The sequence below is a fragment of the Girardinichthys multiradiatus genome, chromosome 2 (genome assembly GCF_021462225.1).
Source record: "Girardinichthys multiradiatus isolate DD_20200921_A chromosome 2, DD_fGirMul_XY1, whole genome shotgun sequence".
Classification (NCBI taxonomy): domain Eukaryota; kingdom Metazoa; phylum Chordata; class Actinopteri; order Cyprinodontiformes; family Goodeidae; genus Girardinichthys; species Girardinichthys multiradiatus.
Genome location: NC_061795.1, coordinates 9862234 through 9887220, shown reverse-complemented (window position 1 = coordinate 9887220; position 24987 = coordinate 9862234). Strand labels below are relative to the sequence as shown.

Sequence of the window (24987 nt, the reverse complement as noted above, 5' to 3'; positions counted from 1 at the left end):
GCCTAAAGCACAGAGCTGTAAGGCCGTATAGAGCCATAAGGATAATCGTGCTGTCCCCACTAAATAACTGTACAGGTTTTATTTTCCTCTTTACATATTCCTGATGGCTTATAATATTTCTTTGTAGAATGTTCTTCTTTTATTATCTTTTCATTTTATTCTCATTCATTAATCAGCCTTTTAAACTGTTAAAAAAAATTATAATCATAGATATAAAAAATATAACACTAAAAAAATACAATGATGACAAATAACATTTGTTTTAAAAACACTAAAATATTAGCTTTCTGAACAAAGTTTAAATCAATTTATTTGTAGGGCATAATAATAGTAAATAAACCAAACATTTACTGGCTATTCAGCAATATCTTGATAAACCTAAAATATCCACTATTTCATTTCTATCAATTCAAAATGTGTGGAAATCCAGATGAAGCTGACTTGAAGATTTGTCCTTTATAATCTGTGACGAAGTCGACAAATATCATTGATGTCTTGTCTATTTGATTTTCCTGACTTAATATTTAGGACTGCCAATAAACTGAAGCAAATAATGCATTTCCTTTACAATTTTTTAAATCCACAAAAGTCTTCTTATTATAACTTTAACCGTGTATATGATAACCTGTCTGTTATCTTGTTCTTGATGATTGTTTTATACTGTGGGAAATAAAAAGCAGACCAGTGGGTCTATTTCGAGGATCTTTGTTACCATCTGTCAATATGCAAGAGCTGCATAGTGTTGCAGTTGGTAACACTGCTTTCTTGCAGTATGAAGATGCTTGGGTCAAATCCCAGCCTTGGGTCTTTTGGCTTCCTCCCAAATCCATGATTGTTGCGTTGAATGGTTTCTATAGTGTGTGCATGCATAGTTGTTTGTCCTGTGTGTTCCCTGCCTGTTGCCCAATGGCCACTGAAGGCAGGGACCAGCTCCCCTGTGACCCTCCATGGAAAAGCTGGTATTGATGTAAATATTACACATTTTCTTATTAAATGTTGCTCTAAATGCTTCTGAATTATTAACCAAGTTACTTTCTGTTTTGACTTATTTTCAGATTTTGTTGTATAGAAATGTCTGTCTTGGCAAAATGAGGAATTATGGAAGGATAAACTATTGAACAATATTGCAAAGCATGCTTTTCCTGCTCCAACATGACAAACCTGACCAACTGTAAAACCAATATTGTGTTCCCTGCATTCCTGTAAAATTGTGTTTATTGGATGTGTTCCTTTATGTCCCTGTAAATATATCCAGTGAACAAGTACAGTTATCTTAAGTGAATTGGTGATGTTTGAAATGCTCTAGTATATTTTAATGCTTGAGCTTGATCTCCATCAATCTTTTAAGATGGCTTTCTGCTGCTGGTACAACAGAATTATAATCTATTCTAGAGCTCATGAATGCAAGCAATATTTATCATAAATGATCATTGATATCTATATTTTCATAAAAAATTATCAAATACATTTATCAAAGGCTTTATACTATGGAAGGCTTGAATGCTATTCGACCGGAACCATTAATTCACTTCAGTCAGCGGAACTTTAAGGATTGGAGTTGGTTTCAAGGGGTTCATAACAACGACGAACAAACATGACGCCTTCCTCTTGATCATTTCTGGGCTTGTTTTTATTTTAAACACGAAAATTAGCTTATATTGTATTTCGTATTTTGGGTTGATAACAAGATTCTACGCGTGCTTCTCCTCCCAGTAAGTCGAGCTAGCTTCTTAAACGCAGACGGAGTTGTTAGGAATACATTTTACTGAGCAGCTCCGCTTCCGGCGGCGGCTATGATCAGGTTCTGAGCCGCTACGTCATGAACCTGCTGCCGATGACCAGAGCTTCTCTGTGAGTAAATCTCTCCTCGGGTTCTCTGTGGTCTTCCACTCTGCAGGCATGTGTGATCCGGTGCGGAAGGACCTGTACGATGTTCTGGGTGCCAGCCCCTCAGACTCCCTGCAGCAGCTCAGACACAGATACAAACAGCTGGCTCTGAAGGTGAGAACACTCCTCCTTCTGGCTCTGTCTGCTCATTTTACCCACAGATTTGGGCATCCTTTGTTCACTATTCTATTCAATTTCTATTTAAATTTTTGAGTATAGACACATGTCATAGAGAGGATTCAAGATAATGAATATTTCAGCATTTTCCACAGCCTGAATGCAGACAGGCACATCTCCAGTAAACTGAAGTCCTGTCATTCAGAAGTTTTCCTGCTATGCTTTAGTGTCTGCCATCTTTACAGATGAGAACCAGTCTTTGTGCTCCGACCTCAGCTAGAAACTTGAGTTGGAGCCAGAAAATCAAACCCTTAGCACCCAACTAACAATGTACTGCATCTAGAAATTCCCATCAACTGGTCACAGATGGAGATGTTCCTTAAACACAGCTTCTCAGTTCCCCGCTGGCAATAAAGCAATGTTCTCCTAATTTAACCTGTCAACCCTTTTATCCAGAATACAAAAATGGAGGAAACACTCAACATTGCTAATTTCAAATTTTCAAATTATTAAATATTTTCCTAACACCATGCAGCCCTAGTTGGAACCTAGGCGTTACAAAATGCAGGCATTGTTGGATCAAACCTTGAGTTATAAGACATTCAAAGACTTTTACAAAACAAGTAGAAGGGAAAGGATACATGGTTTTCAATTTACTATCACAAACTAGAAACCTGCAAGCAGCTTTGAAGGCCTCTTTGAAGGCCCCTCAGCGCAACTCGGGCTGTTAAGCGAACGCAGGAGCCTGGCATCGCCTCATACACGCCACCGACGATGACACTGCTTCACTTCAACACGTCGTCACTAAGTGGTACTGTGAGCAACATGTCATATGATCTTCGGTCATGCAGAGTTTCGGTCTGGCAAAAAGCATTCAAAATGTCCAGTAAATTGGACCTTCCAGAAGGACGCTGCAGTCACTTGTTTGTTTGTGGGAGGGGCTTAAACAACATCATCAATTGACTGTGTCAAAATGTCCATCATTAACTCATGATCATGTATACTACATTTCAAGTGGATCCGATCAGGCATGAGGGAGCTAGAGCACTTGGAGTGTCGTAGGGGGCGCCGTTGAGCCAAATTCATATGTAATCTAATAGAGCTGTTTAGGGGCTGACGAGGATCAACCATATTGAGTTTGGAGTAAATCGTACCCTGCTTGTGTAATTTAGAGGCAAACGTATCGCCATGGCGTCACATCAGATTTCGCCACGCCGCCACGGCCACACCCTCCAGCCAAACCTGTCAGTACTGGAGATGAAGTTAGACCATCGTGTTATCTGTCATTGGAGACAGTTTCATGTTGATTAGTTGAAGGAGATCAAATATGGCCCACACTAAGTGAAACATGACACTTCCTGTTCTGAGGGGGCGGGGCTTCGATGATGTCAGCATCTGATCAGTGAATATTGTTCAGGGCCAGAGGTAGAACAATCCCAAAAGGTTTCATGTCTCTGTGACTTTCTTTGTAGAAACTATAAGAGTTTCGTGTTTCATGGCGAGAAGTCCGATTTTGAGGCTTAGCCACGCCCACATACTTTCATGTAGCAAAAAGCTTTTGATAACTTTTGATCCCCAGTGCCTTAAGACCATACTCATTGATTTCGATTTCTGTAAGTCAAAAGCTGTAGGAGGAGTTCGCTCAGATTCGACATGTGTAAATGAGACAAAATGGCGGCTTTGATCCAAAATGGCCGACTTCCTGTGGGGTTTGGACAATGGGTCCAAGAGACCTTTTTGTAGGTCCTGAGAAGTTACATAGGTGTACTGAATTTTATAAACCTCGGACACAGGATGCCTCGGGGCTGTTTCTTTTAGTGCTCCTAGAGGGCGCTGTGGAGCAATTAGGCCATGGCCACCAATTATTTCACTGGAAATCTTTGGGGGGCTGGACCAGTATCACTCCTATTGAGTTTGTTGGCGATCGGCTTAGAAATGTGGAAATAACAGGCAAACGTAAGGCCACACCCTCCCGCCTAAAGTCTCTGTGTTCCAAACCAACTTAGACCATCTTGTTATCTGTCACTAGGGACAGTTTCGTGTTGATTAGGTAACAGGGGTGAACTTTGGACCTTTCACAGTAAAACATGACACTTCCTGTTCTGAGGGGGCGGGACTTAGATAATGGCAGGATGTGACCATTGAATATTGTTCAGGGCCAGATGTGGATCAATACCAGAATGTTTTGTGTGTCTGCAGGTTTCCTTGTAAGAGCTATAACAATTTAAATTTTTTTGGCGAGTCGTCAAAGTTTGATGCCAGGCTCCGCCCCCTCAGCATGCTCAAAAAGTCACAATTTTGATAACTTTAGATCCACCATCCCTTCTGAGCAAGCTGACCAAATTTCAAGGCAATCAATCAAAACCTCTAGGAGGAGTTCGATCAAATACGGAGTCTATAAACGGCAAAAATGGGGTGAAAAGCCAAACTTCAATCCAAGATGGCCGACTTCCTGTTTCTTGTAGGACATGGGTGCAAGAGAGTTTTAGGTAGTTCTTGGGGAGTTCTACAGGTGTTCCAAATTTCATAACTGTACGATAAACTAAGGTCAATGCGGAGGCTTTTTTATAAAATTTCAGGGGGGCGCTGTTGAGCCATTTTTATTGCGACTTTTGTGAAACCCTTAAAATACGTAAATTTTCACCACGACTGATGGCTCCGCCAAATTTGCTGACTTTTTGAAAATGTTAAAGCCGCGAAAAAGGCGATTCATTTCTTGCCTGAATAATAATAATAAACATTCGAATTACAATAGGCCTTCGCAGCTGCTTTGCTGCTCGGGCCTAATAAACATCTGGAAAGTGTCATCCATTTGTTTTCAGCCCTTGCTGGATCAGTACCTTGTAGAACCGGCCTCTTTGCATGTACAGCTGCAGGTCTCCTGGGGTGTGTCATCTACAGATGGAACTTTTTGCCCATTGTTCTTTGGCTGTATATTTAGGCCCTAGCAGCAAAGCGCTGCGAAGGCCTATTGTAATTCGAATGTTTCTTATTATTAGGCCCGAGCAGGAAAACTGCAAGGGCCTATTGTAATCGCTCGAATTCTTATTATTCTTTTTTCCGTTGCGTCTTTGCGGGGCAATATGGGGACTTTGCCAAGCCCCTAGATGCACACGCTTTTACCCAAAATTGTCCCCCTACGAAAATTCTTGATCCTTAATGTCGTCATCAATGGGCGTGGCCTAACCACGTAGCCACGCCCCCAAACGTGAGATAGCCCGAACCGTAAGTCGTAGAGATCTGAAATTTGGAACAATGCTAGAGCACCTCAAAACAAGAAAAAAAGTCTCTTGGGGGTATGCCCTAAAATGCACAGGAAGTCGGCCATTTTGGGTCAAAGGCCGATTTGTGCCCGTTTTTCACTTTTACTCACCTCGAACTTTAACAAACTCCTCCAAGGAATTTTGAGCTATCGGGTTCATATTTGGTCAACATGCAGTTAAGGGATGGGGGATTAAAAGTTATCAAAATCGTGAGTTTTTGGCCATGTTTAGGGGGCGTGGCCAGGCCACGAACTTGGCGTTCGCGCCGAAAGTGAAAAATTGCAATAACGTTCCCCAAAAAAATACAAATCACACCAAAGTTGGCATGAAGGAGGGCCTTCGGCTTCCCGACGATCCTATGGGGTCATATGCTGACATCATCAAAGCCACGCCCCCTCAGAACCGGAAGTCACTTTTTTCACTTGGAAAGGTGCCTCTCTGACCCTCTTCACCCAATCAACTTGAATCTGTGTCAGAAGACAGATAACTAGTGGGTCTAACTAACTTCGTTTGAAGCACAGTAACTTTTCATAAAAGGGCGTGGCCGTGGCAGCGCCGTGAAGTCAGACGTCACGCCATGGCCATACGTTTGCCTCTAATTTCCACATAGATCATCTGATCTGCACCACATTCAATGTGATTGATCCTTCTCCAGTCCCCCACAAAGATCTGATGACATATTCGGTGGGCGTGGCCTAATTCGTCCACAGCGCCCCTTAGAAACATTTAAAAAATCAACCCCAAGCCATGCTTTGACCAAGGAATCTGAAATTTGGTACACTTATGTATCTTCTCAGGACCTACAAAAATGTCTCTTGGTGCATTGGTCCAAACACAACAGGAAGTCGGCCATTTTGGATTGAAGTTGCCATTTTGACCCAGTTTTGCCCGTTTCTAACCCGCATATCTGAGCGAACTCCTCCTACAGCTTTTGACTTAGAGACTTGAAAATCACTCAGTATACTCTTAAGGGATTGGGGATCAAATGTTATCAAAAGCTTTTTGATACATGAAAGCGTGTGGGCGTGGCCACGCCTCAAAATATGACTTCTCGCCATAAAACACTAAATTGATGTAGCTCCTACAAGGAAAGTCACAGACAAATGAAACCTTCTGGGATTGATCTGCCTATAGGCCTGAACAATTTTCACTGGTCATATGCTGACATCATCGAAGCGCCGCCCCCTGAGAACAGCAAGTGTCCCATTTTCCTTTAGAGAGTCAATTTTTGATTTTCTTCACATAATCAATGTGAAACTGTCCCAAGTAACAGATAACATGATGGTCTTAGACAGTCGCCAGGAATGACTGCTTTAGCTGGAGAGTGTGGCCATGATGGCGTGGCGAATTCTGATGTCACGCCACTCCCATACGTTTGCCTCTAAATTACACATGCATGGTCCGATTCACTCCAAACTGATAATTCTTGATCTTTGTCAGCCCATAAACAGCTCTAGTACATTACATTGGAATTTGGATCAAGAGCGCCCCCTAGGTCACTGCAAGTGCTCTATCTCCCTCATATATCCTCGGATCCATTTGAAATGTAGTATACATGATCCTGAGTTAATGATGGACATTTTCACACAGTCAATTGATGATGTTGTTTTAGCCCCGCCCACAAACAAACAAGCGACTGCAGCGTCCTTCTGGAAGGTCCGATTTACTCGAAATATTGAATGCTTTTTGCCAGACCGAAACTCTGCATGACCGAAGATCATATGACATGTTGCTCACAGTACCACTTAGTGACGACGTGTTGAAGTGAAGCGGTGTCATCGTCGGTGGCGTGTATGAGGTGATGCCAGGCTCCTGCGGTCGCTCAACCGCCAGAGTTGCGCTGAGGGGTGCGAGGGCCTTCAAAGCTGCTTGCAGGTTTCTAGTTATTATTCATCTGGGAAATTAATTGCCTTTTTGGAGGCCTTAACATATTCAAAAACTCACCAAACTTCAAAGAAAGTTGTCCCCCAATGGAAATTTTCGATTTCTAATGGATTTGAAAATGGGCTTGGCCAAACGGCCCTACAGCGCCCCCTAAAGTGAGATAGGCCAACTGGTAAATCCTAGAGAGTTGAAATTTGCTTCATAGGTAGATCTCCTCAAATCATGAAAAAAAGTCTCTCAGGGGTATGCCCTAAAACGCACAAGAAGTTGGCCATTTTGGGTCAAAGGGTAATTTTTAGCCCTTTTTCACTTTTCATACATGTCGAACTTTAACGAACTCCTCCTAGGGATTTTGAACTACTGGCTTCATATTTGGTCAGTATGTAGTTAAGGCATTGGGGATTAAAAGTTATCAGAATTGTGAGTTTTTGAGCATGTTGAAGGGGTGGGACCAGGCCTCAATGTTAGCCTTCTCGCCAGAAATTTCGAACAGCAATAACTTTCACATAAATTAGCAGAAATACACCAAACCTGGTATTATTGATCCCTCTCAGGTCACCAACAATCCTATCTGGTCAAATGATGACATCATCAAAGCCACGCCCACTGAGAACAGGAAGTCACTTTTTTCACTTGGAAAGGTGCCTCTCTGACCCTCTTGACCCAATCAACTTGAAACTGTGTCAGAAGACAGATAACCAGTGGGTCTAACTTCGATTGAAGCACAGTAACTTTTCATAAAAGGGCGTGGCCGTGGCAGCGCCGTGAAGTCAGACGTCACGCCATGGCCATACGTTTGCTTCTAATTTCCACATAGATCATCTGATCTGCACCACATTCAATGTGATTGATCCTAGTCCAGTCCCCAACAGAGATCTGATGACATATTTGGTGAGTGTGGCCTAATTTCTCCACAGCGCCCCCTACATAACTTTAAAAAATCAGCCCCGAGCCATACTTTGACTGAGGATTGTGAAATTTGGTACACATATGTAACTTCTCAGGACCTACAAAAAAGTCTCTTGGACATTGGTCCAAACCCAACAGGAAGTCGGCCATTTTGGATTGAAGTTGCCATTTTGACCCCATTTTTGCTGTTTCTAGCCCACCTATCTGAGCGTACACCTCCTACAGCTTTTGACTTACAGACTTCAAAATCAATGGGTATAGTTTTAAGGCATTAGGGATTAAAAGTTATCAAAAGCTTTTTGCTACATCAAAGTATGTGGGCGTGGCTAAGCCTCAAAGTCTGACTTCTCACCATGAAATATAAAATTATTATAGTTTCTACAAGGACAGTCACAGAGACATGAAACCTTCTGGGATTTATCCATATGATGACTGGAACAATATTCAATGGTCAACTGCTGACATCATTTAAGCCCCGCCCCCTGATAACACGAAGTGTAATGTTTCACTTAGTGTGGGCCATATTTGATCTGCTTCACCTAATCAAAATGAAACTGTTTCCAATGACAGATAACACGATGGTCTAACTTGGTCTCCAATACTGACAGGTTTGGCTGGAGGGTGTGGGCGTGGCGAAGTCTGATGTCCCGCCATGGCTATACGTTTGGCTGTAAATTACACATGCATGGTCCGATTTACTCCAAACTGAATATGGTTGATCTCTGTGAGCCCCCAAACAGATTACATTGGAATTTGGCTCAATGGCGCCCCCTAGGACACTTCAAGGGCTCTAGCTCCCTCATACATCTTTGGATCGACCTCAAATTTAGTATGCATCATTGCGGATCAATGCTGGACATGTTCACGCAGTCAATTGATAACATCACTTTAGCCCCGCCCACTAACAACAAGTGAGTGCAGCTTTCATCTGGAAGGTCAGATTTTGGCTACATTTTTAATGCTTCTCGCCAAAGCAGTACTTGGCTTCACCAAAGATTGTATGACAGCCTGCTCACACTGCCTACTGGTGATGAGCACAACTGAGCGGTGGGATCGTCAGTGGCGTGGAGTAGGCGATGCCAGGCTCCCGCGGTCGCTACATAGGCCGAGCGGCACTGAGCTGCGAGGGCCTCCCAGTGCTGCTTGCAGCTTTAATAAGGATTGTTGTCCTGCTGAAAGGTGAACCTCCACCCCAGTCTCAAGTCTTTTGTAGTTTCTACAACGTTCCCTTCCAAGATTGGTCTGTATTTCGTTTCATTCATCTTCCCTTGAACTCTGACTGGCTTTCCTGTGCCTGTCATTTGGAATCAAAGCCAAAAGGTTCAGTTTTGGTTTCATCAGACCACAGCATGTTTGTTGTGTTCCTACATGTTTTGTGGTTTCTTTCAACAATGGCTTTACTTGGAATCTTGCTGCTCTTCCATAAAGTCCAGGTCTGCGTAGTACACAAATAACAGTTGTCCTGTAGACAGATTCCCCCAGCTGAACGGTGGAGCTCTGCAGCTCCTCTGGATACCATGATTGCTTTTGGCTGCTTCTCTGATCAGGGCTCTTGTTGCCTGGTCTGTCAGTTTAGTTTCGATGTCCATGTGTTGGTAGGTCAGCAGTTGGTCCATCCTCTTTCATGTTCAGATTATGGATTGAACAAAGCTCTGTGAGATGTTGAGTTTTTGGGGGTGTAGGTAGGTAGCGACACGAGCTTGCTGAGTGTTCTTTTAAAGGCAAAAAGAGAGCATCCATAAACAAGTGTTTTGAATTGGCGCTATATAAATAAAACTCAATTGTATTGGTGGAAACATATCAGTGTTATTAAGTAAATGTATTTTTATCAGTCTCAATTCTGTCTGTAGGGTAGTTTGTATTTGTCAGGGAGCCTAATTTGCAGACTCCATACAAAGGAATGAGATGAATATATTGAAAACATTTATGTATTCTCAGAACCACAATATTAACCTTAATTGGAAGCCAGCATGATTATATTGGATCTAGTCAGTAGAAGATTAATAATTACTCTTTTAAGAATTGCACTAATGTATTTTAACAATTAAGTAAGTAAACAAGACATAAACCCACATGAACTCTTACTATTTAAAAGGGAGTACTAGGGGGGCTTGAGACTGAATGTTCAGATTATCCAAATAAATATGAAACTTTTCAAGATGGCTGTTACGGTCTCTCTGAAACGTAAACGCAAGATTTTCTTTTCTAATTTACAATTTCCAAATGCTTGATTGACGTCTGAAGGAAAGTTTGGTAGATTTCATGAGAGAAATACTTTAGGCTTTGGCAGGTCGCTATGCCAGAAAAAAAGCCGTGGTTATAACAGGACTAGAGTATTTACATTTGGGTCAGGCACTGTTTACTTATTTAGAACCAACTTGGATTTCTGGCTTTTGGCCCACTCTCGATTGCCTGGAGGAGTTCTTGACCTTTGACCACTGCCTGTGACCACTGCCTGGTGAGGTCACTCTATGGCTGAGACACCATTACTTCTGTGGTCTTAATGTCTCAGTGGTTTGTCCCAAAACTGTGACCTTGTTGGAGAAGCTGGTTTCCGCTTTTGCCAGGCAAAAACAAATGGAAGATTAACGGATTTCATATGAATAAAAATTATTTTGAACAAAGTTGATCCAGCCTTGCTAAATTTGATTGGGCTCCTTCTTGAATCAAATAAAATCATTTTTTCTTTCCATTCTTTTTGTTGATATTTCAGGGAAACAGATGTTACTGGCTTGAAGCAGCGTGCTGAAGGTTTGAGATTGACATTTTCTTAGCAGGGAATAAATGAGGTTGTTTTGAGTTTACTGAGTTTTAACAAAGCAGGAAAAAGATCATCCCTTAAAAGACCCTAACTGAGGGTTAGATACTAAACATTTGGAAGGATACAGAATCCAAAGTCCATCAAATGGAATAGAAAAAATTATCTTTGACCATGTCAGTTCTATTTTAGCCTGAGAGTCTGATTTCCAAAGTTACATGTCTTATTGTAAGAAGGTGTGTGTGTGTGTGTGTGTGTGTGTGTGTGTGTGTGTGTGTGTGTGTGTGTTTGCATGTATATATAACATTGTATGGATCAATACCTGATGGGACACCAAGTTGGGTAGACATTTAGACTGGTCCGCACCAGGGAAAATAAAAATAAAATATGTGAGTTAATGATTAGGTTTAGGACTAAAGTATAAATTAAGTTTAGGTTACGTTTATAGTAAGGTATATAATGACAAGGGTTAGGTTTAGGGTAAAGGTCAACGTTAGGCTATAGCAATGAATGGAAGTCAATGGAAGGTCCCTATAAGGATATGAAAACCCTACCTGTGTGTGTGTGTGTATGTAGTACCATCCAGACCGTCTTGAAGGTGAACATTCTTCAGAGTCCAGAGTGAAGACGTTTCTTGAAGTTGATGCAGCCTGGAAGATTCTTAGTGACCAGACCACAAGAAGACAGTATGACATGCAGAGGAGAGGTGAGGTTTACCATTTCATTTTATATTTCATAACTGTTGTTATTTTAGCTTTTACAAGAGACACATCTGCCCACCTTAGTTTAGATCACATTCGTGCTTAACGTATACATACTTGACTCTGTGCTGCCTTTCTGGAACATTGTAGTAGAACTCTTAACCACACTATGGTGGGTGTCTTTTTGTAGTAGTGGGGACACATTGAGCTAAGCAGTCTATTTTTTATGCTTGTTAGCATGTTGTTTTTGAGGTGGTGGTATTAAGAAAATCTAGTCATTGCAAATTACTTTATAATCAACCAACTGAACAAAGGAAACAACTCTATTTATTAGGGTATCAGCAGCCAGGTGCTGCTAATCAAATACACTTGATTATCCAATCAACAACAGGTATGACCATGTCTGTACCAGCAGATTGATTGGCAATCTGCTGATCTGGAGCTCATAGGTTATGGTTCAATGTTTCCTATGTTTCCAATTGATAAAACATAACAATCAATATAAACACAATAGAATTGAACAGTTACTGAATAAATATACCTTTATGTATGTGTCCATTAAAATGTCTATATATATATATCAAACTAATGTCATGTTTCTTCTTCCATCACAGCAATTACTCAAACACAGCTAAGATTATAAAGGAGTGTCTTTAGGAGTGGTCTGTAAATGTCATTGAGTGGCCTAGCCCCATCCTGGACTTAAATCCAATTGAACATCTCTGTAAGAACTAAATATGTCACAGCCCATTCAACCTTACCGAGGTTTAGAAGATCTGCAAAGAAGATTGGTAGAAAATACCCCAAAACAGGTGTTCCAAGCTTAAGACATACTCAATGAGACTTGAGGGTGTGATTGCTGCCAAAGGGGCTTCAACAACATTTGAGATGTGAATACTTGTATACATTTGACTGTTATAAATTTGAAAAAAATTCAAAACAATTTTTTTTACTTTGTCATTATGGATGCACTAATGCACCATACCTTGTCTAAAAAATGCTCTGGATGTTGTCAGGTGATATGCAGATATGATATATTAAGCAAAATAAGCATTTCCTACCCATGCAAAACATGACCAGGCACTGCAGCATGATATTTGTTATACAATCACCAGCCACTTTATTAGGTACACTTGTCCACCTGCTAGTTAAGGCAAATTTCTAATCAGCCAATCACATGGCAGCAACTCAATGCATTTAGGGATGTAGACATGGTCAAGACGATCTGCTGCAGTTTAAACCGAGCATCAGAATGGGGAAGAAAGGTGATTTAAGTGACTTTGAATGTGGCATGGTTGTTGGTGCCAGACCAACCAGGTCTGAGTATTTCAGAATCTGCTGATCTACTGAGATTTTCACGCACTACTATCTCTAGGATTTACAGAGAATGGTCTGAAAAAGACAAAATATCCAGTGAGTGACAAATGCCTTGTTGATGCCAGAGGTCAGAGGAGAATGGCAAGACTGGTTCGAGCTGATAGAAAGGCAACAGTAACTCAAATAACCACTCGTTACAACCAAGGCATGCAGAAGAGCATCTCTGAACGCACAACACGTCGAACCTTGAGGCGGATGGGCTACAGAGGACAAGACCACACGGGTGCCATTCCTGTCAGCTAAGAACAGGAAACTGAGGCTACAACTCTCACAGGCTCACCAAAATTGGACAATAGAAGATTGGAAAAAACGTTGCCATGTCTGATGAGTCTCGATTACTGCTCCGACATTCGGATGGTAGGGTCAGAATTTGGCGTCAACAACATGAAAGCATGGATCCATCCTGCCTTGTATCAATGGTTCAGGCTGGTGGTGGTGGTGTAATGGTGTGGGGGATATTTTCTTGGCACACTTTGGGCCCCTTCCTACTAATTGAGTATTGTGTCAATGCCAATTCAATTCAGTTTTATTTATATAGCGCCAACTCACAACACATGCTGTCTCAAGGCACTTCACAACAGTCAGGTACATGCATTCCAATTAATCCTAACCATTGAACAGTGCGGTCGGAGTTAGCTTTTTATTCAAATTGGATAAACAGTTTTTCTATCTAAGGAAACCCAGCAGATTGCATCCAGTCAGTGTCTTGCAGCATTCCCTCCTCCCGGATGAGCATGTAAAGACAGTCACTGGCGTTGACTTTGCAGCAATCCCTCATACTGAGCATGCATGTAGCGACAGCGGAGAGGAAAAACTCCCTTTTAACAGGAAGAAACCTCCAGCAGAACCAGGCTCAGTGTGAGCGGCCATCTGCCACGACCGACTGGGGGTTAGAGAGAACAGAGCAGAGACACAAAGAGAACAAAGAAGCACTGATTCAGGAGTCCTTTCTATGGGAAGGAAAAGAAATGTTAAAGAAATGTTAATGGATATAGCTCCTTTAGTCGTTTCACCTAGAAAGAAAGAACAGATAAACTGAGCCAGTTTTCAAGGTTAGAGTCTGAAAGAGAGCACATATAATTAGTTACAGTAAAAGCTCAGTCAATTGCTATGTCTAGGAGAGAGAAAGGGTTAAACACTGAAAGACATGGCCATGTGGATCATCGGTAGAGGGTGAGCATTAAGTTGTTGCCAGCAGAAGCTCGGACAATTCCCCTCTCCAGAAAGGTGTCACAGGTAGACACAGAGCCAGGACAGGTGTAGCTTCTAGGAAGAGAATAGAGAGAACAAGGTTAAAAGCTGAAATAACAGCAAATAATGCAAAATTGGACAGTAGTGTGAGAATGTAGCGAAGAGGGTGAAATTGGTCATTATGTCCTCCAGCAGCCTAAGCCTATAGCAGCATAACTACACAGATAGTTTCAGTTCAGATTATTTAGTTAAACGGCACTTATTTACAACAATGTCGTCTCAAGGAACCCCACAAAGGGTCCCACTGATGGTCATTGTTATACTAAAAACCACAAGGATTGGGATACCTCTCTCTGTCATACTGATTATAACCATTGGAAAAGAGAAGGGGTCATACAGGTAGCAGAAATGGAGGGTGTGTTTGCACCTCAACCATAACTGAGCCGGTTTAGGCTAAACCTGACTCCCCCTTACTCCAACCAACAGGGAGGGAGGAAGGTTCCCTCCGCAATAAACTAAGCCACTCTAACTATAAGCTTTATCAAAAAGGAAAGTTTTAAGCCTAGCCTTAAAAGTAGACAGGGTGTCTGCCTCACGGACTAAAGCTGGGAGCTGGTTCCACAGGAGAGGAGCCTGATAACTAAAGGATCTGCCTCCCATTCTACTTCTAGAGACTCTAGGAACCACCAGTAAACCTGCTGTCTGAGAGGCCAGAGCCTACCTGAGTATTGTTGCTGACCATGTCCATCCCTTTATGACCACAGTGTACCCATCTTCTGATGGTTACTTCCAGCAGGATAACGCACCATGTCATAAAGCACAAATCATCTAAGACTGGTTTCTTGAACATGACAACAGGTTCACTGTACTCAAATGGCCTCCACAGCCACCAGATCTCAATCTAATAGAGCACCTTTGGGATATAGTGGAACGGGAGATTCGCATCATGGATGTGCAGCCGACAAATCTGCAGCATCTGTGTGATGCTATCATGTGAATATGGACCAGGCTCTCTGAGGAATGTTTCCAGTACCTTGTTGAATCTATGCCACAAAGGATTAAGGCAGTTCTGAAGGCAAAAGGGGGTCCAACCCGGTACTAGCAAGGTGCACCTAATAAAGTGGTCGGTGAGTGTAGTTGGTCACCAGTTTTGAACACGTTCTCGAAGAATTTTTGTTCCCCTTTCTGTTTGCAGAAACACGTTGGGTCTCTTGGCTACCCATTGGCATTATGATGTTTCAGCTCCCTTCACAGATCTTTGGTACAGTGATGTTGTACAGTCTGCGTACTGACCAGGCCACTCTATGACCTTAAAATGATGGTGTCAAGTGGTTTTAAAATGAGGTTTTAAAAAGTTGCAAACTGTCTTACCTTCCTTGTAGTAAATAAATCTTAATTAAGAAAGAATTCTTACACGACCGCAGACAGGGGCGGGACAACTGGTGCAGTTATCTGAGGCCCAAGGTGGAGGGGGGCCCCAGTTCTGGGGCCCCCCTCCATATGGTTTGTCCACTGACACAACTTTGAGTTCATTATGCTATAGTACTCATACTCGTCATCTTCCGCTTTATCCAGGACCGGGTTGCAGGGGTAGCAGATTCAGTAGAGACACCCAGTCTTCCTTCTCCCCAGATACCTCCTCCAGCTCCTCCGGTGGGAGCCCAAGGCGTTCCCAGGCCAGCCGAGAGACATACAGGTCCTTCTCAAAATATTAGCATATTGTGATAAAGTTCATTATTTTCCATAATGTCATGATGAAAATTTAACATTCATATATTTTAGATTCATTGCACACTAACTGAAATATTTCAGGTCTTTTATTGTCTTAATACGGATGATTTTGGCATACAGCTCATGAAAACCCAAAATTCCTATCTCACAAAATTAGCATATTTCATCCGACCAATAAAAGAAAAGTGTTTTTAATACTAAAACGTCAACCTTCAAATAATCATGTACAGTTATGCACTCAATACTTGGTCGGGAATCCTTTTGCAGAAATGACTGCTTCAATGCGGCGTGGCATGGAGGCAATCAGCCTGTGACACTGCTGAGGTCTTATGGAGGCCCAGGATGCTTCGATAGCGGCCTTTAGCTCATCCAGAGTGTTGGGTCTTGAGTCTCTCAACGTTCTCTTCACAATATCCCACAGATTCTCTATGGGGTTCAGGTCAGGAGAGTTGGCAGGCCAATTGAGCACAGTGATACCATGGTCAGTAAACCATTTACCAGTGGTTTTGGCACTGTGAGCAGGTGCCAGGTTGTGCTGAAAAATGAAATCTTCATCTCCATAAAGCTTTTCAGCAGATGGAAGCATGAAGTGCTCCAAAATCTCCTGATAGCTAGCTGCATTGACCCTGCCCTTGATAAAACACAGTGGACCAACACCAGCAGCTGACACGGCACCCCAGACCATCACTGACTGTGGGTACTTGACACTGGACTTCTGGCATTTTGGCATTTCCTTCTCCCCAGTCTTCTTCCAGACTCTGGCACCTTGATTTCCGAATGACATGCAGAATTTGCTTTCATCCGAAAAAAGTACTTTGGACCACTGAGCAACAGTCCAGAGCTGCTTCTCTGTAGGCCAGGTCAGGCGCTTCTGCCGCTGTTTCTGGCTCAAAAGTGGCTTGACCTGGGGAATGCAGCACCTGTAGCCCATTTCCTGCACACGTCAGTGCACGGTGGCTCTGGATGTTTCTACTCCAGACTCAGTCCACTGCTTCCGCAGGTCCCCCAAGGTCTGGAATCGGCCCTTCTCCACAATCTTCCTCAGGGTCCGGTCACCTCTTCTCGTTGTGCAGCGTTTTCTGCCACACTTTTTCCTTCCCACAGACTTCCCACTGAGGTGCCTTGATACAGCACTCTGGGAACAGCCTATTCGTTCAGAAATTTCTTTCTGTGTCTTACCCTCTTGCTTGAGGGTGTCAATAGTGGCCTTCTGTACAGCAGTCAGGTCGGCAGTCTTACCCATGATTGGGGTTTTGAGTGATGAACCAGGCTGGGAGTTTTAAAGGCCTCAGGAATCTTTTGCAGCTGTTTAGAGTTAACTCGTTGATTCAGATGATTAGGTTCATAGCTCGTTTAGAGACCCTTTTAATGATATGCTAATTTTGTGAGATAGGAATTTTGGGTTTTTATGAGCTGTATGCCAAAATTATCCGAATTAAGACAATAAAAGACCTGAAATATTTCAGTTAGTGTGCAATGAATCTAAAATATATGAATGTTAAATTTTCATCATGACATTATGGAAAATAATGAACTTTATCACAATATGCTAATATTTTGAGAAGGACCTGTAGTCCCTCCAGCGTGTCCTGGGTCGTCCCCTGGGCCTTCTCCCTGTGGGATATGCCTGGAACACCTCCCGAAGGAAGCGTTCAGGAGACATTCGGTATAGATGTCCGAGCCACCTCAGCAGGCTCCTCATGATGTGGAGGAGCAGCGGCTCTACTCCGAGCTTCTCCCGGATGGCCAAGCTCCTTACCCTATCTCTAGGGGAGTGCCCGGCCACCCTACGTAGGAAGCTCATTTCAGCCACTTGTATCCAGGATCTCGTTCTTTCGGTCATCACCCAAAGTTCATGGCCATTGGTGAGGGTAGGAACGTAGACCCACCAGTAAATCGAGAGTTTCACTTTTCTGCTCATCTCACTCTACACCACAACAGACTGGCAGATCGTCCTCGTTACTGCGGTTGCCACACCGATCCGTCTGTTGATCTCCCGCTCCATTCTCCCCTCACTCGTGAACAGAACCCAAAATACTTGAACTCCTCCACTTGAGGCAGGAACTCCCCTCCAACCTGATGAGGGCAAGTCACCCTTTTCCGGTCAAGAACCATGCCCTCGGACTTGAAGGAACTGATCTTCATCCCAGCTGCTTCTCTCTCTGCTGCGGACTGCCGCAGTGCATTCTGTTGGTCTTGGCTAGAGGGGGCCAGCAGGACCATGTCATCTGCAAAAAGAAGAGACAAAATCAACTGGTCCCCAAACCAGACTCCCTCCGGCCCTTGGCTGCGCCTAAAAATCCTGTCCGTAAAAGTTATGAATAGGACCGGTGACAAAGGGCAGCCCTGCCCGAGTCCAACATGCACCCGGAACAGGTCTGACTTAGTGCTGGCAATGCAGACCAAACTCCTGCTCCGCTTGCACAGAGACCGGATGGCCCCTAATAAACGGCCCCTGACTCCGTACTCCTGGAGTACCCACGAGGGACACAGTCGCCCTGCAGAGGACGTAGAGCTGGTCCAGTGTTCCATGGCCAGGAGGAAAACCACACTGCTCCTCCTGAAGCCGAGGTTCAACTATCGGCAGAAATCTCCTCTCCAATACCCCGGCATAGGCCTTACTAGGAGGGCTGAGGAGTGTGTTCCCCCTATAGTTGGAACACACCCTCCTGTCACCCTTCTTATGAACAGGGACTTCCACCCCGGTCTGCCAGTCCAGAGGCACTGTCCCTGACAGCCACGCTATGTTGAAGAGTCGTGTCAACCATGACAGCCCCAAAACATCCAGAGAAATGAGGTGCTTAGGTCGTATCTCATCCACCCCTGAAGCCCTGCCACCGTGGAGCGTTTTAACCGCTGCCAGCCTGGGTTATGGAGTCCAACACCGGGTCCCCAGCCTCTGCTTCCACCAGGTAATGCGTGACAGCAGGATTTAGAAAATCCTTGAGGTACTCCTTCCACCGCCAAATAACGTCCCCAGTCGAGGTCAGCAGCTCATCACCCCCACTGTAAACAGTGTTGGCAAAGCACTGCTTTCCCCTCCTGAGGCGCGAGACAGTTTGCCAGAATTGCTTCGAGGCCAGCCGGTAGTCTTCACCGAACTCCTCCCAGGCCCGAGTTTTTGCCTCTGCCACAGCTCAGGCCGAGACACACTTGGCCACATAGTATCCGTCAGCCACCTCAGAAGTCCCACCGGGCAACCCCAGCTGATAGAACTCCTTCTTAAGCTTGACAGCATCCCTTACTGCCGATGTCCAACACAGGGTTTGGGGATTGCACCGCAGACCTTACGGCCACAGCTACGGGCGGCAGCATCAACAATAGACATGGAGAACATAGTCCACTCGGACTCTATGTCTCCAACCTCCCGCAGAATCTGGTCAAAGCTCTCCCGAAGGCGGGAATTGAATACGTCCCTGGCCGAGGGCTCCGCCAGACATTCCCTCACTATACGCTTTGGCCTGCCAAGTCTGTCCGGCTTTCTCCTCTTCCAGCGGATCCAACTCACCACCAGGTGGTGATCATTGGACAGCTCAGCCCCTCTTTTTCACCCGAGTGTCCAAAACATGCGGCTGAAAGTCTGAAGACATGACAACAAAGTTGATCATCAACCTCCTGCCTAGGGTATCCTGGTGCGAAGTGCACTGATGAACAGTCCATGACTAGCACAGAAGTCCAATAATGAAATACCGCTCAAATTCAAATCGGGGGGGTGGGGGGTGATGCATTCCTCCCAATCATGCCTCTCCAGGCGTCACTGTTGTTTCCCACGTGGGCGTTTAAGTCCCCCAGCAGAATAACGGAGTCCCCTGGAGGGGCCCTATGCAGCACCCCTGACAGGGACACCAAGAAGGCCGGATACTCCGCATTACCGCTCGGCCCATAGGCCGAAACGACAGTCAGAGATCTGTCCCCGACCCGAAGGCACAGGGATGCGACCAACTCCTCCACCGTGGCCTCTCCCCGTGGGCCAGTCCAGAGAAGAAGAGAGTCAAGCCTCTCTCGAGGAGCTGGGTTCCAGAGCCCACGCTGTAGTCAATGGTCTGAAGAGAGCTGGGCCCACAGTCTCAAAGAAGACCATTAGTAACACACTACGCCGCCATGGATTAAAATCCTTCAGCACACGCAAGATCCCCCTGCTCAAGCCAGCGCATGTCCAGGCCCGTCAGAAGTTTGCCAGTGACCATCTGGATGATCCAGAAGAGGTATGGGAGGTCATGTGGTCTGATGAGACAAAAATTGAGTTTTTGGTCTAAACTCCACTCGTTGTGTTTAGAGGAAAAAGGATGAGTACAACCACAACAACACCATCCGTACCGAGGTGGAAACATCATTCTTTAAGCTCTTCTGCAAAGGATGACTGCACTGTATTTAGGGGAGGATGGATGATCTTAGCCAACAACCTCCTTCCCTCAGTAAGGGCATTGAAGATATGTTGTGCTAGGGTCTTCCAGCATGACAACGACCCGAAGCACAAGGCCAGCGCAACTAAGGAGTGGCTCTGTAAGAAGCATCTCAAGGTCCTGGAGTGGCCTTGCCCGTCTCTAGACCCGAACCCAATCAAAAATCTTTGGAGGGAGCTGAAAGTCGGTATTGCCCAGCGACAGCCCCGAAACTTGAAGGATCTGAAGTAGATCTGTATGGAGGAGTGGTCCAAAACTCCTGCTGCAGTGTGCGCAAACCTCGTCAAAAACTACAAGAAACGTCTGATATCTGTAATTGCAAACAAAAGTTTCTGTACCAAATATTAAGTTTTGATTTTCTGATGTATCAAATACTTATTTCATGTAATAAAACACAAATGAATTACTTAAAATATCCCACAATGTGATTTTCTGGATTTTTGTTTTAGATTCTGTCACTCACAGTTAAGGAATACCTATGATAAAAATAAAAGAAGTGTGAATCAGTAGTGAATCAAATACTTGTTCTCTCCACTTTATCAAGTGTTTATAATCTGTTAATGGAACCTTACTTCAAAAATCTTGAACCATCGTCCCACTTCGTCTTTAGACACTTGCTTGTTGCCTTGGCAGTATAGTGTGGGTGATTTTCATGCTAGAACACCCAATCACTTATGATTTTCATTTTTGTTCTGTCTGAGGGAAGAAGTTTTTTGCTTTGGTCTATTGTAACTGTTGATGCCCGATGTGTATCTGCTAGCGCTACTATTGTTTTAATACTAAAGTCATGCTCTGATCCTTATCCAGCACAGGAACTGAAACAGGACTGGACAGTAGATTCTATTGTCTGCCTGGAGGACATGACATGGGACCCAGGTAATGATACTTTTTGAAGCTTAAACTATATAGCAAGTCTGACATGGTTTTTCAAACCCAGAAGGTGTCTCCTCGCCTTGGTGGGTGTTGCCTGTGTGGGTGCTCAGTCCACGTCCCGGATTGGTGGGCTCCCGGAGGTGTGATGGGCTGGTTGAGGGCGGTGGGGGCTGGACAGGGCCCTGGTGGGTATCCCTCCCTCCCAGACATCTCGGGGACTGGTCCTCCAGGGTGAAATACAATGTGCCCCTTTTACCTTGGTCCCTCTGGGTTCTGACTGCTGCGGTGAGCTGGTGCCTGCCTGACGTATTGTGGGCTCTGGAGGTTCTCCCCTGCCTGGGGTCGGGCAGTCTTGTTGCAGGGGGTTGGTGTGGGCCCTAGGCCAACAGAGGGACTGGTACCGGGCTTGGCCTGTGCATCTTTGGCTGGTGCTGGGGCTGGGTCAGGGTGGCTCAGTGCCCTGAGTCTAGCTCTATGTCTCTCTGTCTTGGGGGCTGCTGCTCCTATGCCTTGCTGGGGACCTACTTCTGTGCTGGCCATATGGCTGCCCCGGGATGATGCTTTTTGTCAGGCTGCCTGGGACTGCTGCGGCCATCCGGAGTCAGGTCAACCTACCCTTTGCTCCTCTTGGCGTGGATTGCAGGCCTTCTACCAGTCTCCCCACACTTACAAATGTACACTTCGAGGTGACAAACTCGCACTTACAACCACAAATACTATAATACTGTAACATTAACGTGGCCTGCCTATTTTGATTCTGGATTCAATCTGGAATTATGAAAGAATCAGAATCAGCTTTGTGGCCAAGTTTGTACAGACAAGGAATGTGACTCGGGGTACACTTTGCTCTCAATAACAAAAAATATATTTTTTAAATATACACATATACATAATTGACTTTACAATCTGTCAAGTGTTATAATTATTATAATTATTATTATTATGTGTAAGGACCATCTCAGGTTTTGAGAAATGGCGGTTCCTAGGAACTGGAAATGGTCCAAAGCAGACACAGTGTCGTTGAGGATGATGAGGGGGATATGTGGGGGTGGTTTTCTCTGAAAGTCCACCATCATCTCCACAGTCTTAAGTTCCAGGTGGTTTTGACCACACCAATGTACCAGCCGATCCACCTCCTGTCTGTATGCACTCTCATCGCTGTCCTGGATCAGTCCAATAACAGTGGTGTCATCTGCAAACTTCAGGAGTTTCACAGACGGGTCCGCTGAAGTTCAGTCATTTATGCAGAGGGAGAAGAGGAGTGGGGAGAGAACACACCCCTCTTGTGCAGGAGAAGATGCTCCCCAGCCTTGAACCTGCTGCGGATGCCGGTCCTTTAGGAAGCTGATAATCCACTGACAGGTGGAGTCCGGGACTTTGAGCTGGATGAGCTTCTGGTGGAGGATGTCTGGGTTGATGGTGTTGAAGACCGAGCTAAAGTCCACAAATAGGATACTGGCGTATGTCCCTGGGTGGTTGAGATGTAGCAGGATGAAGTGTAGTCCCAAGTTGACTGCATTGTCTGCTGACCTGTTTGCCTGGTAGGCAAACTGCAAGGGTCCAGCAGAGGGCCTGTGATGTCCTTCAGGTGCTTCAACACCAGTCACTCAAAGGATTTCATGACCACAGACAAGGTGGGATTCTTGGGTACTGGGATGATGGTGGTACTGGGACGATTGTGGTACTGGGATGATGATGGAGCGTTTGAAGTTGGAGGGAACCTCACACAGCTCCAGTGACTTGTTGAAGATTTCAGTGAAGATGGGTGCCAGTTGGTCGGCGCAGGCTTTCAGGCTTGATGGGGAGACATTATCAGATCCTGAGGCCCTTTTTTGTTTTCAGCCCCTGAAAGAGCCTCTTTACATCTTCCTCTGAGATCCTAAGTGCAATCACACAATTAGGATCCTGCCTTTAGGTATCCTTTTTATAGAGCAAAACTGCCCTGGCACATGTAGGCAACCATCTTCTCCATATGGTTTGCCTTAAACGCAGCAACAGGACACTTTAAAAAAAAAAAAAAAAGGTCCATGGATCCATCCTGCCTTGTATCAACAGTTCTGGCTGGTGGTAGTGGTGTCATGATATGGGGATACTTTCCTTTTTTTCAATATCTTCATGGCCACTGTGTACAATTTAAATGCCTAGGACTATTCATCCATTGTTTATACCCGCTAATTCTTGCATGGTAATGAGGGAGCCGGTGCCCTTCTCCAGCAGTCATTGGGCAAGAGGCGGGGTACATGCTGGACAGGTCGCCAGTCCATCTCAAGGCAACACAGAGACCTACTGGACAAACAAGCATTTACACACACACACACCTAAGGGCAAGAAGGACAGACCCACTAACCCAACAGTCATGTTTTTTGTCTGTGGGAGGAAGTCAGAGTACCTGGAGAGAACCCACACATGCACGGGGAGAACATGCAAAAAGACCCCATCTTGGGATTTGAATCCAGGACCTTCTTGCTCCTGGGCAACATTGCTACCAACTGCCCTGCCTTACAGCCCTGCACCGTTCATACACTTAATAATTCAAAGATAGAAATTAAATGCTGCCTCCCCTTGTTTAGTCCTCCTCCTGGGAACAATGAGTGAGCAGGTCTCTGATGAAAGCAGCTTGACTACATTGAAATGCTAGATATGTTAGTACATAGAACAAAAGAGAAAAAAAACTATAAATTCAAAGCAGTTCTAAAAAAAGCATATAAAGAAACCAAGGCCAGCAAACATATCAACTCTGAGCACAAGAACCAAATGTCTAGATTTGGACCAGACCTTAATATTCAGCATGTCAGGGTGAATTACAGACGTCATGAAGAAGAAGGATCAACATTGTAATCAGTGACAGTTTTTTTTTTATGAGCACTCACTCAGTCTCACTCAGTTTTTCCCCAAACAAATTTCTCTTTCTTTTTTAGTTGCATGTCCGTTCATAATGTTGGGATTGTAAAAAACATGGCTGCACACACTGACTGGCTAATGAATCTTCACAGCATAACAAACATTTTGATTTATTTGTACGATCAACAGTAGAATTAGATTTAGCTGATATGTTATGTAAGAACATGTTACTGTTTATGGCAGAATGGGCGTCATTATAGGAGTGGATGTGTATTTGGGTGCGTGCGTGCAGAATTAGTGCCATTAGTACTATACCTGCCACTGATTGTATCTACTGACACATGGTATAACTTTGATAGTTTCTATGAGTCCATAAAAAGATTAAAAATGCTTGTAATAGTTGTTAAATGTTCTGCAGAGGTATTTTAAAAACTCTGAGGTGTTGAAGTGACTGTATGAACTGTTTAGAGCTTTAAATAGTTTTGTGGAGTTTTTATTATCTTAACAGAGCTGAATTTTGAGTCAGAAAATCCATTTGATAAAAATATTTGTTGTGGTCACTGAACATCTGTGTTGTTTCAGATGAATATGAATACACATATTGCTGTCGCTGTGGAGGAAGATTCGGTGTCTCCAAGGATGAGGTAGAGGTGGAGACACAGAGGATGCTGCAAATACATAATGATGAAGAAATGCACAAAGGACAGCACAGTGGCGTGCTCGTTTGCTGCAATACCTGCTCGCTCACTATTTGTGTCACTTGGTTGTTAAATCAAAACATGCAAATGTCAAAATAAATGTTTACAATATTTTCCAAATAAATGCAGAGTATTAGTCTTGACTAAACCTTTACCTTAGTTACATGAATATGTCCGCATAGCTTGCACTGAGTTGATGTGAGGATACACCTTGCTTACCTATCATCACAAACGTGAAACTTCTTACACTGCTGTCAGGCTTTCAGTAGTGACAAACATTATCCAGTGTTAAAAGGTTATCAGGAGCAGCAGTGACAGACATGCAAAAGCAGTTAAGAACCCCACAGGTGTCAT

General features: G+C 44.1%; 1 protein-coding gene across 3 annotated transcripts; it reads left to right on the top strand.

The window, feature by feature from the left end:
• Positions 1-1551: 1551 nt before the first annotated feature.
• dnajc24 (DnaJ (Hsp40) homolog, subfamily C, member 24) lies at positions 1552-24757 on the top strand. 3 transcript variants are annotated; one of them, XM_047353929.1, is made up of 5 exons: positions 1552-1712; positions 1898-2001; positions 11395-11524; positions 21029-21097; positions 24518-24757. In XM_047353929.1, exons 2-5 carry the CDS (start codon positions 1900-1902, stop codon positions 24730-24732), a joined length of 516 nt encoding a protein of 171 aa, XP_047209885.1. In that variant the 5' UTR covers positions 1552-1712; positions 1898-1899; the 3' UTR covers positions 24733-24757. The 3 variants fall into 3 exon arrangements, with proteins under 3 accessions (XP_047209885.1, XP_047209903.1, XP_047209894.1); XM_047353947.1 differs by lacking the exon at positions 21029-21097; XM_047353938.1 differs by lacking the exon at positions 1552-1712 and having other exon boundaries at positions 1746-2001.
• The last annotated feature ends 230 nt before the right edge of the window (positions 24758-24987 follow it).